Genomic DNA, 16,212 nt, shown 5'->3' on the forward strand with positions numbered 1-16,212 from the left:
TCTTTAGGTCCCCGGTAAATGCTGAGTCTCGTGGGGAAAAGAAGCAGGGAAGATTACGCAGAACATCACAGAAAATAAATGGGCACGTTCCATTTCAAGCAGCTCATACTTTTATCATAAGATACAAACTTTCTAAAATTAAGTGTCTTACTTCTATTTTACCAACAACAAAAACAAAAATCACTCATGTTAGCTAAATACAGATGCATATGTGGTTGAGCAAGTGAGTATGAATACGAGGGGGGTGTGTGTGTGTGGTTTGTGCCGCGTGTGGCAGGGGAGGCTGTGTGTGTGAGTGCTGGTCGAGAGATGCATCTGGTCTTGCTGTTTTCTGACTGCGACCTGGTCGGAACCTTGGTTTTCCAAACTTCACACCAAGCTGTTGCAGAACCCAGAATCCTGGAGAGCCCTTAGTCCCGATCCCAGGGCTAAGGCAGGAGGAGGGGGATGAGATGGAGATCTAAAAATTTATGCCGTTCCCACTGGAGGAGAAATAGGGGCTGTTCATCAGGGGGCCACCAGACGTCGAGCCGAACCTGGAAGAGAAAGAAACGCATGTCATGATGAAATTCCTGACTTCAGCCGAGATATTGGGAAAAGGAAAATACTCATTTTGTGGCTGTCAGAGATGGGGAAGATCAGGACAGGCTTGGAAGCTGAAAGTTTTAGCAATAACAAAAAAATAAAATATTAAAATGATACAACCAGAGGACAATAAAGAGCTTCTGCCACTTAGTTAGGTCAGGATGGCGGCCTGTAGGGACCATTTCTCCCAGGCTTATACTCTCTCCAGGACCATAGACGAGGGAGCCTCTCCAGATCTGAGCACCTTACCTGTGGACCTACGGCCACTCTACTGGCCTTAGAGGACCTTGTGGGTCCCTCAGAAAATTGTACAACATGGGAGAACTCAGGGCCACGTCCCAGTGTGAGATCCCGCACGATCCTAGGGCTCTTTCTCCCCTTCTCAGCACCAAGCTAAGTCAGGCTCTCCAGTTCCACACCAGGCTGGCCGAGAAGCGAGCACTGAGGCATTGCTGGGTGCATGGGACTTTGCCAGACCCTTGGGGGAGGAAGAGGCAAGAAGATTTGAGCCTCACCCTCCAAGAGCAGAAATACACACGCTGCCGCTTTTTCTCCCCAGCACACTGCTATTCATACTTCAAATGAGAGTTCAGAAGTCATCTCCTCTGTGAAGCCTTCCCTGACCTCTCCAGATGGAATCGTTTACTCACACTTCTGGTATCCTATTGCAATCTCTTTCCCCATCTGCTAGGATACTTTGAATGAATGGAACGGAGCTCCATACAAATTGCGGCAGAGCCAACGGCTAGATTTAGTCTAATCCAGGGATTCTCAGCCACTTTTCTCCTGGGCAGATGCATATTACAGATGCTCACGTTCGCGGTGCCCTCCCATGAACTGATGAAACAAAAAGGAGGGGGTGGGGAGCAAGGTAGAAGCAATGGGAACAAACCATCGCATTAATTTCTAATGCCTCAGCTGGTGTCGGGATCTGCTGGTCACTGTGAGCGGCCGTGGACAAGCTAGGCTTGGGGTTGTTTGATTCCCTCCTCACTAAAATAAATTCCATGAGAGCGGGGACATTTTTTGGACTGTTCACCATTTTACACCCAGCACCCAGCCCAGGACCTGACAAAAGGTAGGAACCAGATAAGCAATTAATGCCAGTGGTAACCCCACCTCTTTTGCTCTTTTTCAAAAATCATACTGGAAAAGAAATGATTGAAAGTGATGTTATTATACGTATACTCTGAATTCCACTCTGATTTATAAAATAAAGGCTACAACACATTCTTAACTATTTAATAATCACTGGGAACAAATTACTCATGACATACCTCCTATCAGATTGCCACACCCCACACATCTGAGCCCTTCAGCTTTAGAACTTCTTGTCAGATCAGCTGCCAAGGGCATGGTCTGGACAGGACATACACCAGAGGGTCAGGGAGCTGGGCAATCCATGTGGACTACAGCTATCAAGGAATACTTCCTGGAGGAGGAGGAGGAGCTTGAACTGCCTCTTGAGCATAGTGAACTGTCCTAGTTGGCCTGGGACAGTTTCTACACTGGTATTTCCAGTGTCATTATTATTTATGTTCTTTTTTAACTCTCAAACTGATTACTGTTTGGAAGATAAGTTGTACAGTTATCTTACCCCGATGGCTGTATGAAGAGGGCAGGGAGGGCTCCCGTCCTTCCTCCCTGAGAACATGGAGGTGACCTGCTCCTTCCTCTCCCACTTCATGTGGTTTAGTCTCTTGGTTCTCTTCTGTGCCTCCCTCCCTGTCCAGGGCAGCCTCTGCAGCACGACTGTAGCCCCCAGCACCACCACTGTGCTCAGCGTTTCCACGCTCCATCCTACGGCGCCCAGGTGTTATTCTCATGGTGTGATCCCTCCCTCTCTTCACCTGGCTTCCTGCACTCCACAGCCTCCTATTTTCTCTCCCACCTCTTAGACCTTTTGCTGGTTCCTCCACATCTCCCCAGCCTCTCTACGTGTTGGCGCCCAGGGCTCAGTCCTTGGGCCTCTCCTCTTCTCTGGGTACATCTACTCCCTGGGCGATCTTATCCCATCCCATGCCTTTAAATAGTATCTATATGCTAATGATTCCCAAACTTATATTACCAGCCCCAAACTCTCCCCCGAGCCCCAGACCCATATATCCACCTGCCTATCAACAGCTCCACTCATGTGTCTAACAGGCATCTCAGACTTTCCATATCCAAAACCAAACTCCTGATCAGCAGATCTTTGCTCTCGTCATCTGGACCTTAGTAGCTTGGAATTGCCGCTTATCCGGACACTGGTCAAAAACCTAAGAGTCATGATTGACTCCTCTCTTTTCTTCATTCTGCATCCAGTCATCATCAAGTCCTGTCAATTCTACCAAGAAAATTAACACTCCAGCTCTTTTCTCTTGTCTCCCCACCATGGTCACTGTCCCCGTCTACACCCCCAGCACCTCCTGCTTGGATAGCTATAAAGGCTCCTCCTCTGGTTCCCTCCACCAGCTCTTACTTCACAGTCCACTCTTCGTATGTTGGTCGAGTCATCTTCCTTACACAGAGAACCTCGGAGCATTGATGGCTTCTCCCTGCTCTTCCTTCCACGCCTACCAGGCTCTGCCTAGTCTGGCCCTGCCACCTCTCCAACTTTGGTTCTGCCCACTCTCTCTCCCCCACTCCTTGTGCCCCAGATATACCTCCTATCCTGGGGACACTGTATTTCTCTTCTTTCTGCCCAGAGTGCTCATCATCCATATTTATGCATGATTCATCCTCACATTTCATTCAGATCTTGGCTCAAGAGACGTCCCGTCATCCTCTCCAGCCCTCCTCCCCGGCACCTGACATGTATGATGCTTGCTGATTTCCATATTGTCTACTTCTCCTCCTGGCAGGGCAGAGGGAAGCACTTGGTCCTGTTCACTCCAGTAACCAGAGTAGTGCCAGGCACATGGAAGACGCTCAACAAATTACTCTGTGTGAACAATCATCCCTTTGGGGGACACGGGCCTCCATCTTCCGGCCTCACTTTCCTGGTCTTCCTAAACTCTCAGGCCACCATTCCCCTCTGCTGATCGCTACTCCTCCCCATCACCCTCCTCCTTTGCCCTCGGTGTCCCCAGGCCCTCTCCCACTTCTAAGACTGCTCCTTCCTCAGTCTCCTGCTCGCTCTGTTTCCCCTCCTTGCCCCTCTGAAGACAGCCAGAGGCCAGGTCTCAACCCTCCGCTCTCACTGCTCCCAATCAGTGCGGCCCAACCGCTGACCGATGAGACCTTGGGACCACACTCCCTTCCAAGTGCAGCCAGCTCTGGCTTCTCCAGAGAATCTCTCTTACCTTGAGCCCGGAGTCACAGCATGGAAGCAGGGAGCTTGCCAGCCTGCAGGTAGGCTGCCTTCCCTGTGCAGTTGCCTCCAGGGAGGTGAGAACCACTCCTACAGACTCTACAGTCACCTCCAGACTCCACCCTCTCCTGCGTATAGTCTCCCCTCCATCCCATCAGTTCAGTCTGACATTCACAGATCTGCACTGGATCCCCAGGCCCACAAGTCACAGCCTTTAATCATCCAAGCTTAACCTTCCTTTTCCTATTTTCCACCTTTTTCAGGGATAAATCTAGTACTTCAACCAGGTTCCTCCCCTTCCTGCAGCCCTCACTGTTCACAGCAGGGATCCCTCCTCTGTCCTTGGGCCACATCGATGGCCTTCACTTTGTCAGGGCACTAACATCACTGCTCCCCCTTCTCATCCACTCTCAGCCTCGGAAGGGAGAAACACATCCTATTCATCGATGGTCCCCTACAGGCTAAATTCATCGTAACTATGTGAATTGAGACAGAGCTTTCAACAGTGTGTTGGTGAAACACCATGATGTACTCTACAATAAAAGGGAAGGAGAGAAAGGATTGGGAGGGAGGGAGGAAGGGAGGGCAGGAGGAAGGGAGGGAGGGAAGGAGGGAAGGAGGAAAAGAAAAAGGAGAGAAAAAGAAACAAGGGGTCATGGGTTTTATGTTCAAATGATACTATCAATCACCTTCTTGAATGTTCTCCAGGCACCCTAGGAAATTAAATAATCTGTGAATTAAAACAGTTAAGAAATTGTATATCTCTGTTTCCACCTTTCTTTTCCCAAACAGATCTGACTGTAGAAACCTCTTTCTAGCATTTATCCCCTTTAACAAGACATTCGGGGAAACACTGATTGAAGGGGTAAGAGTCCGGGGCACCTGCAGACACTGCGGTGAGGGGCAGTGATGGGGAGGAAGGAAATCGATGTCCAGTTGGGGAATTTGGTCCTTATCCTATAAATGGAGGTTCTCAAACAGGGCACACATTCCCCGGGGTGTGCCCCCAGGCACTTGGATTCTCAGGAATGACAGGGCACTGCCTGCATCTCAGAGCATCAGTAGTGAAGAGATGGTGGGTGGGAATGAGCCACCGTGCGTTGTTACAGTAAAACAACAAACAGACATTTCTTACTGACTAGCACGTAAAGTTTGTGTGCAATTTCCAGCCAAAATGTTGAGTTTGTGTTGGCTGTTTGCTGCTCAGCCCCCCTCCTCTGCTGTTTGGGGTACTTTGGGTGGAAAGTGTGAGCAGCCTGATAAGCAACGGGGGGCCCTTCGGCAGCACCAGTCACGGAGTCCTTGGGATGTTCGAGAGAGGAGCCTGGCGAGGCGCTCAGGATGCGGTAAGCAGGGGAGAGAGCTGTAAGAGGATTACCTGGCCATGTCTGGCTGTGAACCAAGCAAGTGGGTAAGGGCATATTCGCCATGCTCCACGACCTGCCACCTGCTGTGGGTGGTGTCCCCATCTATTCCTGACCACGCAGCTGTGTTTCTGCACCAGACTCTAGCACCCCCAGCCCCAAAATGGGCCTCCAAAAGGGCCCCACCAGATTCAGATCAGGTTCACCTCACATCAGATTCTGGAATCCAGGACCCAGTCTCTGGACCCAGGCATAAGGTCTCCCCTCCCCACAGCCATGGGACATACGTACCAAGAAAGCACCCAGGGGGCCCCAAGCACCCACCTCCCCTGTTTGGAGGCTTCCTGGAGACAAACTGGACTTCCAGTGTGGGCTGAAGACTCACCTGAACGCCTGGGGGAAGAGGCACTGCGGCCCATCTCCTGCCATGGGGGAAGGGTCTCGGGGATTGCCGGACAGCTTTTGTGGCGTCCTCTGAGAGTACGGATAGTTGGGCTGGACGAAGGGGATGTAGCCCAGCAGGGGCGTGTAGGAAGAGTGGAAAACCTGCTGTCCCATCTGCTGTGGACTGTATGGTGTCACCTGCAGGGCAGAGAGAGAGGAGAGGGGCTTGGTCCAGCAATGCCCACTGCTCCCAAACGTCACAGTTCCCCAGCCCTAACCCTAGCCCTAGCCCCCACCCCTCAGCCCCTGTGCCCCTCAGTTGCTATGAGGTGCATAGAAGGCAATGTGTTGAGCTGGAAAAAGCATAGGACCCAGCTCTTGAATGTGAGACAGGCAAGTTATTTCATTTATCTGAGCCTCAGTTTCCTTATCTATAAAATGGGCAAACACTATCTCCATTGTTTGGGGGTTGAGTCAGCTGACATATGTAGAGAGACTGGCATATAATAAACAACCAATGAATATGACTTCCATCATGTCCATTCCTTTTCCCCTACCTTCCCCTTGGTCAATAACCACCTGCTCATTTTTAAGTTTTTTACTATGTCAGTAAAGGCTGTTGAGATTTATACATTCCTGGCTTCTAGCTCAGGATCTCACCAGACTCCAAGTCCAAGACAGCCCTGCCCTGTGGAAACTCCGGTGATGGATGATGGAAATCTTCTGTGTCTGCATGGTGCAATATGGTAGCCATCAGACACAAGTGTGCTTATCGAGCCCTTGAAATGGGGCTAGTGTGATTGAATTTTAAATTTTACTGAATTTTAATTGATTTAAATTTAAATAGTTACACATGGCTGGTGGTTACAGTGCTGGACAGTGTGAGTGGACAAGAGGCAACGGCATTCAGCTCAAACCCTAGAGAAAATAGGAACTCACTGGGTTTCTGAGACTTCCTGGATCAGACCCCCACTGAGAAGCAGGGCTTCCACTATCTTGCCTCTGGCAAGGCAGGGACCCCATCTGTCTTATTTACTGACTTATCCTCAGCCCTAAGACAATGCCTGTCACACAGTAGCTGCTCAATAAACATGTGTTAAATGAATGAGTGCAGGAAAGGGAGAGGAGGGGGCAGCGAGGAAAGAAGAAACTACTAAGTGTCTGTTTGAATACATAAGATGATGGGGAGCTCATTACATCATGAGCACTGGATTCTACCACTGACAGCTCTGAATGTCTTGTGTGGAGCTGACATCCAACCTCCTGTGTGTTTTGGTCAAAACTGGGGAAATTTCTAGATTTCCATTTTAACAGTAAGAGTCTGAGGTCCAAGCTGCTCAGGGGTTCAGTGTGCTGACAGCCCTCTCTCATCCTGCACGTTCTTATATAATTTAAAAAGATGACAAAGGCTAGCACTTATTAAGTGCTTGGGGTACTCCAGACCCTTCCTCTGGATTCTCTCAATTAAACTCCAAACAGCCCTGGGAGGTAGGGCCATTTTAGAGATGAGGAAACTGAGGTTCGGAGAAGTTAAGCAACTTGCTCAGTGTTTCAAGTGTCTGAGTTTTGTCGGAATCCCAGTGGGGTGAGCCCAGAGCCCGTGGCTCTGACCCGTACCTCTATGCTTGTTCCTCCTGAAAGCCTGAGCCCCTCCCTCCTGCCTTCCCCATCTTTCCCTTAGTGGACATGTAGGACCTGCTAATGCTGGACACGGGCATTGAAACCCCAAGAGGATGAGCTAAAGGTCAGAAAGTGTCCAGAGCTCACGGAGAGAACCCAGGAAGGCATCTCCCAGGACAGACACCCGTGGGTCAGCGTGGCAGAAAATGTGCCTGGTTTTCACAGTTGGGGGAGGGGACCTGGACCTGCGAGGAAACTGACATGAAAGAGAAGATGCAGGTCCCAGAGCTTATACAAGCTTTACTCAAAGATGCACCCTAAACCACATGTCACTGATAAAACCCATAAAACAGAGCTGTGCACAGGGCTCTGGAATCATCTCCAAAATACACTCTGCTCACAGAAGCAATGATAGAGCAGCGTGCCCAGAATACCACATCTGTGTAAAATGCTTGTATCGATACGTATAAACAGCAAGGGTACCGAAGACACCAGGAACAGTGATTGCCTCTAAGATTCTGCAAATTTTGGACCATGTTTTTGTATTACTTTTTCAAACATATGCACATACATAACTTTGTCTAAAAGCATCCACTTTGGAGCTAGGCGGACGGAGTCACTGCTCGTGGGGCAGAGGGGACGCGCTGAGATTCTGCGAGCCTGCCTCACGCTTACGTCATCGCAGGACGCAAAGCTCCTCCTGCTGAAAGAGCAGGACCAGCCCACGTAACAGGGCAGCCTACACCCCTGCGCCCTCCTCTGCCAACGGGGACGTTCTGTGCTTCTCAGAGAAAGGGTAGGGCTCCCCAGGGAGAGAGGAGAGGCCGAGGAGTCTGTGGGTGTGAGTGTGGGGTCTGTACGCGAAGGTGCACGGCCAGACCGAGAATGCGGCCAGTTCTCAGCTCCTTCCCTCACACCTCCATCCCTGCCCCAGGGTGTCACTGTCTCAGGACCTGCTGTTCTGTGTTTTGTGTGTACATGCAGCTGAGCCACATGCATGTAATTGTATCTTTATTTGTGTCTGAGTGTGTATTAGTATTTTTGTCTCTGCTGCTTTACTTTGATACTATATTTTTGTGTATCTGTACACAAAAAGCAGTAAACCAGTTACGGGGGGTGGGGGACATGGACCCTGAAGCCAGGCTGCCCAAGGTCAAATCCCAGTTCTGCTTTTGTGTCACTGTCAAGTAGATATTGATCAATGACTTACCCATGGGCATGGGGGGGGGCAGATTTAGCAAACCAAAATATAACACCCAATTAAAGCTGAATTTCAGAAAAACAGCAAAATATTGTTTCAGGTAGGTATGATCCATGCTGTATTTCAGACATAGCTCTACTAAAATTTTATTCACTGATTATCTGAAATTTAAATTGAATTAGGTGTCTGTGTTTTAACTGACAAACTGGCTTGGAAGGGATAACTTCCCGGCCCCACCAATGCTGGGCAAGGCCACGTGATTTGCTTTGGCTGGTGGAAGGCGGGCACCCATCACTACATCCAGGGTCTAAGCTGGGCCTCCCAGAGGTGTTTCTGCCTGGCCCTCCGGCACTCCAGCCACCCAGCACAGCAAGAACTACTGTATCTTCAGCACGAGCCCAAAACGAGGACGCGTGGAACAGGCTTGAACCCAGTCCCAGTCCAGTTCAGCCCACCTGTCGACTGTGGGTGAAAATTAAATATTTTATTGCTGAAAGTCTTGAAGATATTGAGGCTGTTTGTTGCCACAGCAAAAGCTAACATGTGTTACCTTGATAACCTTGGACAAATTATTTAATCTCTCTGTGTCTCGGTTTCTTCACCTCTAATCTACCCCATAGGGTGGTTCTGAAGGTTAAATTAACGCAGGCAAGGCCCTTAGAGAAGGGCCTGGCACACAGTAGGGGCTCTGTAAGCGCCAGCTTTTATAGTCACCTGAGGACACTGGTTTGTTTCTACACCCATGTTGGTGTTTGTGTCTGTGATCTGGGGTCAAGGGTGGGCCAGTAATTATAGGGGGTGACCAGCTGGACAAAGGCAAGGGAACAGATGTCCTTCTAACCTGCAGACCTTTGTGGAGCTGGTTCAGAGGTGAAGAAGTCATGTACTCACCTGTCGGGAGTAACCTCCCAGCTGGGGGTGCAGGGTCTGCTGATAAGGCATCCGGGCTGCCCGCTGTGGGTACAGGCCCTGGGGAGAGAAGGGGGAGGCTCAGCGCCATGGGGCAACGGGCTCCCAGCCAGAGAGCAGCAGCCACTCAGCTCAGCTTCCAGCTCATTTGCCAGGGTCTCCAGACAGCTGAGCCCATCCCACCACACTGCTGGCTAGACCCTCTAGCTGCCTAGTCCAGCTGGAATCAGGTCGAGCCAGCACAACTCAGACCACACAGGAAGCCCCTGGTGAGCAGGATTCACAGCCTTTTCAGTGAATATTTAAGATAAGAGCTTCAGGAACCTGCCTGCCTCTTGAATCCCAGATCTGCCCCTTAGTGGCTGTGTGATCTTGGGCAAATCACTTTGCCTCTCTGAGCATCTTTTCTCTTGTCTGTAAAATGATGTGTGTTCAGCATGTAAAGCCTGTGACAATAGTCAAGTTATCTTTGTTGCTATCTTTACCCCTTTTCCATGTGCCATTCCCCAAACCCCATTCCTGCCCTAAGACATGAGGTGCCAGTGTGCATCCGCGTACATGTGTGCTAGCTTGCCTCCATGTTTATTTCAGCGCATCTGCACATGTGCTTCCATTTGTGTCTGGAGCTGTGGGTTTCTGTGCACAAATGTGCAGCTGTGAGCCTGGGCGTATGCGTTTGGGTCTCTGCTGCTGTGCGTCTATGTGCCCACACGTACACCTGTGTCTGTACCTGACGAGGAGGAATGATGTGAAGATAAATGAGTTCCTCCACTCAAAGCGCTTAGAACAGTGCACAGCACATAACAAGGATTCTGCAAGTTAGGTATTTTTACCATCTCTCACTGCTCCCCCAACCCCACGCCCTCCACTTGAAGAGGTTGTCTGGCAGCTCAGCCCAGTGGGAAGTAGAAACCACACAACTCTGTCCCACGTGGCCTTACATGTCCACGTGTACGCTCAGGCACACACGCGCACACGCACAGCAGAACTGCTCCTGTGGGTGGGGTCAGCCCATGACCCCTCCAGTCCCAGACTACCTCTACCTGCCAATCCAGTTAGTTACCCCATAAGATACAGTCCAAAACCCAAAGCATCCCTCAGACCATATGTTTTTGCAGAAGATTCTGCACCCCAAGACACTGCCTCCATTCTAGGTTCAGCTTGTGCCAGTTGTCAAAGTGTTGATGGCTGACACTATGCCCTTGACAACTTCCTCAGAGCCCAAAGGCTCCTCATAAAAGGCTTTGCATCCCTGCTGCAGGGGCCTGGGAAGTCCCCCAGGTCTCCTGGTGCCCATCTTCCAGATCTCCAAGAGCGCACATCCTCTCAGAGCCTCCTTGCTCTCTGCTCCCGTGTACCTGACACTTGACCATGGCTGGGCCTCCCCGACTCCCACCAACCCCTTCACCTGAAACCAGTGCACTTGCCCCCTTTCCTTCAAGTCCTGCAGCCCAGGGCAGCCCCACTCACCACCATGACCACAGTCTGGGCTCTGTGACCCCAACCGTGACCTGAACCAGGACAGAGGAGTCAGCTGGATGGGGCCGCCATGCCTGTTCCCAGCCCTCAGCTCCAGGGCCAGGTTCTCAGTGTCCCTCCTCGGTTTCACTCCCTCCCCACTCTGCTGTCCACAGCCAGCTCCCCAGGCCACCATCCTCCCCACACCCAGGATCTACGACCCGCTCTGTCCTGGGTGGATTTTCAGGAGTCATCAGTGTGAGCGACACTGCACGACTTGGAAGGTATTTCTAGTTGTTCAAATCGCAACTCTGTAAAATCATGAGCAAGGATGAACAAACATTCGCTCCTCTTTGCTTGAGGCCAAGGCCTCTCCCCCGTGCGCTCCCTCCTTCACTGGGAGCCGAGGTCATTTATGCTGAGCAGCCCGGAGCCTCTGGAGCCCTTTGGTGCTGGGGACTTAGTCCTCCAGTGCTCTGCGACCCTCCACAGTGGAGCTCTGAGTACACTGGATTTGGGACCTTCTCTTTATTCCTAACGCCAAGCAGAGAAGGAGACCAGGATAGACTGTTCCCCATTTCTCCTCTCTGTCTTCTCAAGGTCTGCAGAGCTCCCTGACCCTGCTTCCTAGGAACATTTGGGATGAATAATAATACAAACCAACATCTGTATCACGCTTTGGATTTTTCAAAGCCCTTTCTCATCCATGGATTCAATTAACCTTACAGCTGACTCAAGCATTTGCTGCTGCCACTGCTGTAATTATTAGGCCATTTCACAGGTGAGGAAACCCGGGCTCAGAGCATTTGGCTAACTTGCCCAAGGCCACACAGCTTGGAAGCAGCAGAATTTCCTTAAACCCCAGCCTGACGATTCCAAAACCTGCCTTCTTTTTGTTATATCAGGCCACTGGACCAGCCGTCCTGAAGCTGGGTGGCATTGTGCGATCACAAGGGGCTGGGAGAACGTAAACTACACCGACCCTTGTTCCCACCCGCGAGGGTCGGCGTGTGCAGTGGACTTTAGCTGGGCCCATTCAGTGTCTAAACTGCTGCGTAGGACCCAGGGGCCCAGGAACCTCGGGGTCGGCACTGTGATGCCAACACCAGCATCTCTGAAGACAAAGGACTTTCAAGCTCGAAAAGTATGTCCGTATCTCACCTGCTCCAAAAGTCAAGAGAGTAGAAGTTAACATGGCAGTGAGACACCATCCTCTCTTCATAAAACAAATCACTGTGAATTAGCTTTGTATGGTGAGCCCTGAGAGTGCACGGGTTTCCACTAAATAAATTGTGCAAATCCTTTCTCTCTCAGAGGTGGGGGTGCACACGGTGCTGGCCTTTGATTTGTTCCTGGCTTGTACTCGACTCCGAGCTTCTTAGTCACCTCGGAATCCCCTGACCGAGTTGATGCTTGGCCTATAGTCAGTGTGAAGGAAGGGTTTCTCACTACTTCAATGAATGAAAAGAACGAATACAAAGAGGAGTCCATCCACGAGCGGGTGGACGAATGATGAGTGTGAGTGAGCAAACACACAAATGCAAGGGTGGAGGAACATCAGCGAAGGGGTCGGTGGACCCACGAGTATGTGAACAGGGCATTTCTCTCCAGACCTGTGCAAGGACAACAAATCGTAGACATGGGACGGGTGCACTTTGATTTTCCCGCGCGCCACACTTCACTACAACCGCTCACCTCGAGAGGACGGGGTGGGCACTTGGGCTCTCTTGAGCAAACCGAAAAAAAAAAGCTTGGAAACAAAACTTCGGAAAGAAAAAGAGAGACTGTGCTAAACTCCTTTACTTTAGTCCCCATTTAAGATTCAGGGGCTAAGCCGGGTGCACCAGCGCAGAGAGGCTTTGTGTGGAGTAGATCTACCTTCTGCGTGGGACGCCCACTCCGTGAGACTCGCTGCTCTGTTGTAACGTAGGAAATGACACAGGGGCCCAAAGGACAGGGGAAGGGGCACAGAGACAGGATGAGATGATTTTCAGGGGATTTCCTTCTCTCTTTGCCCTCTCCAGGCTTTGCCAGGCCAGGCTGGGGCAGCAGGTTCCCAAGCACCTGGTCCCCACCCCATACACTGGCACACCATGCTGGAAAGGATCCAGGGAGGGGACAGAAGACTGGGGAATCTTTGACACTAGCACCTTTCCTGGAGGAACTGAGCACTACCTAAAAGGACTACTTTAAGTTCTTGGTTTGGACTACGGTTTAAACCGGAGAGGACATTTATTAGATTTTTTCTTCTTTCTACCCAGTGGGTGGCAGCTCTTCAGGGAGATTAAATTAAATAGGCCAACTAAAGAAACTACATTTTCCCTGCATAAATAAGTTCTGTGAGTAAAACATCCAAGGGTTTCACCCATTCCTTATTGTCTGGCCCTGAGTTCTCTCTGAGTCCCAGGACCAAGAAACTGCACCAAGACACTTTAGCTGGGAGAAGCTGAGACGGTTGGGTTGTCATTTAAATGACGTGGCCACATAATTTGTCATCCACAGCAGGACACTTGAGAGTGAAAGCAGGTGCAATTAAGAATTATGCTGGGACAAAAGACCTCAATTGGGATTGTCCCAAGTAATCCAGGACACATGTCATCTGACTGTAAAGGAAGTCACAGGAGGTGGGGGGAAACAAGGACTGTATGCCATCATCCTCTCCTGGGAGCCCAAGTATTTCACAGGCCCAAACTAGCCAAGCAGCTCTGGAAGACACAGCACAGAGTGAACCGGAATTCAGACAAAGGAAAATGAGAAATATACGCACCCATGCATGTGTGTTTGCACGCGTGTGTACCAAGTATTTGGTCTGATGTGGCCACAGTGAAGAAATGAACTAACGCGTCCGAAGGCTCTTTGTGAATTAGGCTCCCTGGAAGCCACTGCCCCTCCGTGGATGGCCATGGGTGAGCCTGGCCCCGGACACACTCACTCACCTGACACTGTGGGAAGGTGGCGGGATTCGTGAGCACGGGCGGAGGTGGGTAGTTCAAGTTGAGCCAGAGCGGCTGGTTCAGGGTGGCTGAGGTCAAGCCGGTGGCAAAGCGTGGGGTGAACACGTTCCCTGTGTACTTGAGGTTGTTCTTGTCGGCCCCCGTCGCTGGCGGGTTAACTGTAAGTCACAGGAGAGGTAGAGTGTTTCCATGATTGAGGGAGGGAGAGGCCAGGATGCCCTCAGCACCATGACTGCCTCTGGGGTTAATGTTCTCGGAAGTCAGGTCTTTTAAGCTCCCAGAGGGGTCTTCAAATTTCAGGTGAATTTCCAACTCTAGGACCATATCTTTAGTTCACATCTCGCCGATTCGGAAGGGGTGAAAATCCTGGCACAGTTGGCATAGAAGGTCACTTTCCATCACTCACTAGTAAGGAGGAAGTTCAGCTCGAGAATACAGTAAACCTGATCACCTACGTACAAAACCACATTCTTTCAAGCACTTTAGGAGAATCCAGTTTGATACCAACAATTGTGATGCCATCGGAAGCCATTCTTACCAAATTATCAAAGCAGCCCCCAAGGGCATGTACCTGCAGCAGTGAGGAGGACCTTGTGCAGGCTGTTACATCTATGTTGGAATCATGTATAGTTTAAAATATCATATAATTAGAATTCAGTGTGGTAGGACCCAAAATTGGTCTGAATTAGTGAGATTTGGTTTGAGTTGTTTCAGGTTATGAAACCTGGATTCTCTCCTTCTACAATACGCCCTGTGGGCTTATAGAGTCAGAGATGGGGCGTCAGTTTCCCCTTATTGGGCATATTTTGGGGAGGAAAAGGGTTTTGATTGAAACAGTTGTAGGAGTGCAAGGCAGAGAAAGCAAGGATGTGAATAATCTCAATGTAGAAACAATACTAAAGCATGGATTTTTCTTTTGCTTGGGCAACTTGAGGGGATAAAATATTCAAAATGACCACCAGTGATGCTCACGTGACCCCTGAGAGCCAGCTGCGTTTCTCTAGCAATTATATTCCCTGCAGAGGACATAGGAAGAAAGTCACTTCCCCCATTTTACAGGTTTAAAACCTGACACACAGGGAAAGGCAGTGACTTGCTCGTGGGTGAGACAGCCATCTGATGGCAGAGCTGGTCCCGGGCCTATGACAGTTTCTGAAATCCCTTCAGGCTCTCCCTGGGCAGGGTCAGCTTACGTTTCAGCTCCAGCCCGTCCACCTCCACTTTGCTGCGAAGCCTCAGCTGCCCGCTCGGGTTCTTGGTGTCCCCAAGGAACTCATACAGCAGGTTCTTCTCAGCCGGCAATGCGGGCTTCTTGGTCGGCAGGGCCACAGACATGGAGCCCACGGGGTCACTGCAACCCTCCTCACCAAAGGGGTCCTTCTGGCTCTGGGTCCACTGACTAAGCAAGAGGCTCTCCCGAGCCTTGGTCAGCTCCTTGGTGCCAGGATTCCATTCTACAGCATGAGGGAAACTGAGTCAGTGACTTGGGAGGGCCAAGAGCTGGGTGTGGGGAGCATCTTCTTTTGGACTAAGGGATGGACCCTCCACAGCACACCTGAGGCTCAGATCACTCTGGGGTCTCCCTCCCAGCCAAGTTCAATCCAAGTCCAATCCCTGTAGCCTTCATGACCAAGGCCCATTCTGGTCTTCCTCTCTCATGCACTTGTACATCCGTCTATACATCCATTTTTACCTTCCTTCCATCCACCCATTCATCCTTCCTTCCTTCCAGTTACCCTTCTTTTCTTGTCTTCCCTTCTTTCTTTTCTTCCTTCCACCATCCCTTCCCCAACTTACCCCTTTCTTCCCTCCTTTCCTTCCCTCCTACCTTTTTTCCTCCCTCCCTCCCTCTTTTTTTCCTCCCTTTCTTCCTTCCAACCCTCCATAGGTTGGTGTACCAAGGTTCGAAGTACAAAGCTGACTTGGACACAGCTCTAGACTTTGGGGAGCACCTGGTTTAGTGGGGGGAAACACGTTCCTAAAGAACACACAGTCTGAGCTGCAGTCTGGTCCCTCGTCATGGATTCTACCCCTGCTTTGATGCTCAGCACACTCGTCAGCGCCAGGCCCTGACCTGAGTCCTGGGGACACTGCGATGAGTCAGAGCCAGACTTGGCCCTGCAGGAGCTCACAACAAGGAGGGAGAGACAGACAGACCCAGAAATAGCTCTGGGACAAGGCAGATGGGGACCGGGAGGTGACAGAGGGACACAGCGGGAGAAAAGGGTGGCTGAGACAGCTCCTGTCTGAGAAGGTCAGAGGGCTTCCAGCAGGAAGTGGGCCTTCAGCAAGGCCTTACACCAGGGCTCTGGGTGACTATGGGCAAAGACACAGAGGCATCAGAGAGACACAGAGTGTCACTGGATGTGGTCGGCACCTTGCTCAGGTCTCTCTCCACATCAACCTGGTGTTCCCCCAGTGTGAGGACACTGTCTGGATCATCAT

At 50.7% G+C, this 16,212-nt stretch overlaps 1 protein-coding gene across 1 annotated transcript in view; it reads right to left on the reverse strand.

The window, feature by feature from the left end:
• Positions 1-460: 460 nt before the first annotated feature.
• Positions 461-16,212, reverse strand: part of C14H1orf94 (chromosome 14 C1orf94 homolog) — a 35,880-nt gene continuing 20,128 nt past the window's right edge. Inside the window, exons 3-7 of the mRNA XM_064493341.1 lie at positions 14,961-15,221; positions 13,750-13,925; positions 9,338-9,415; positions 5,627-5,823; positions 461-536 (exon numbers count right to left, since the gene is read on the reverse strand). Of these exons, the coding sequence (XP_064349411.1) occupies positions 461-536; positions 5,627-5,823; positions 9,338-9,415; positions 13,750-13,925; positions 14,961-15,221 (788 nt within the window). The remainder of the gene's footprint in view (positions 537-5,626; positions 5,824-9,337; positions 9,416-13,749; positions 13,926-14,960; positions 15,222-16,212) is intronic.

Source organism: Camelus dromedarius, chromosome 14, assembly GCF_036321535.1.
Source record: "Camelus dromedarius isolate mCamDro1 chromosome 14, mCamDro1.pat, whole genome shotgun sequence".
In the NCBI taxonomy this organism is placed as follows: domain Eukaryota; kingdom Metazoa; phylum Chordata; class Mammalia; order Artiodactyla; family Camelidae; genus Camelus; species Camelus dromedarius.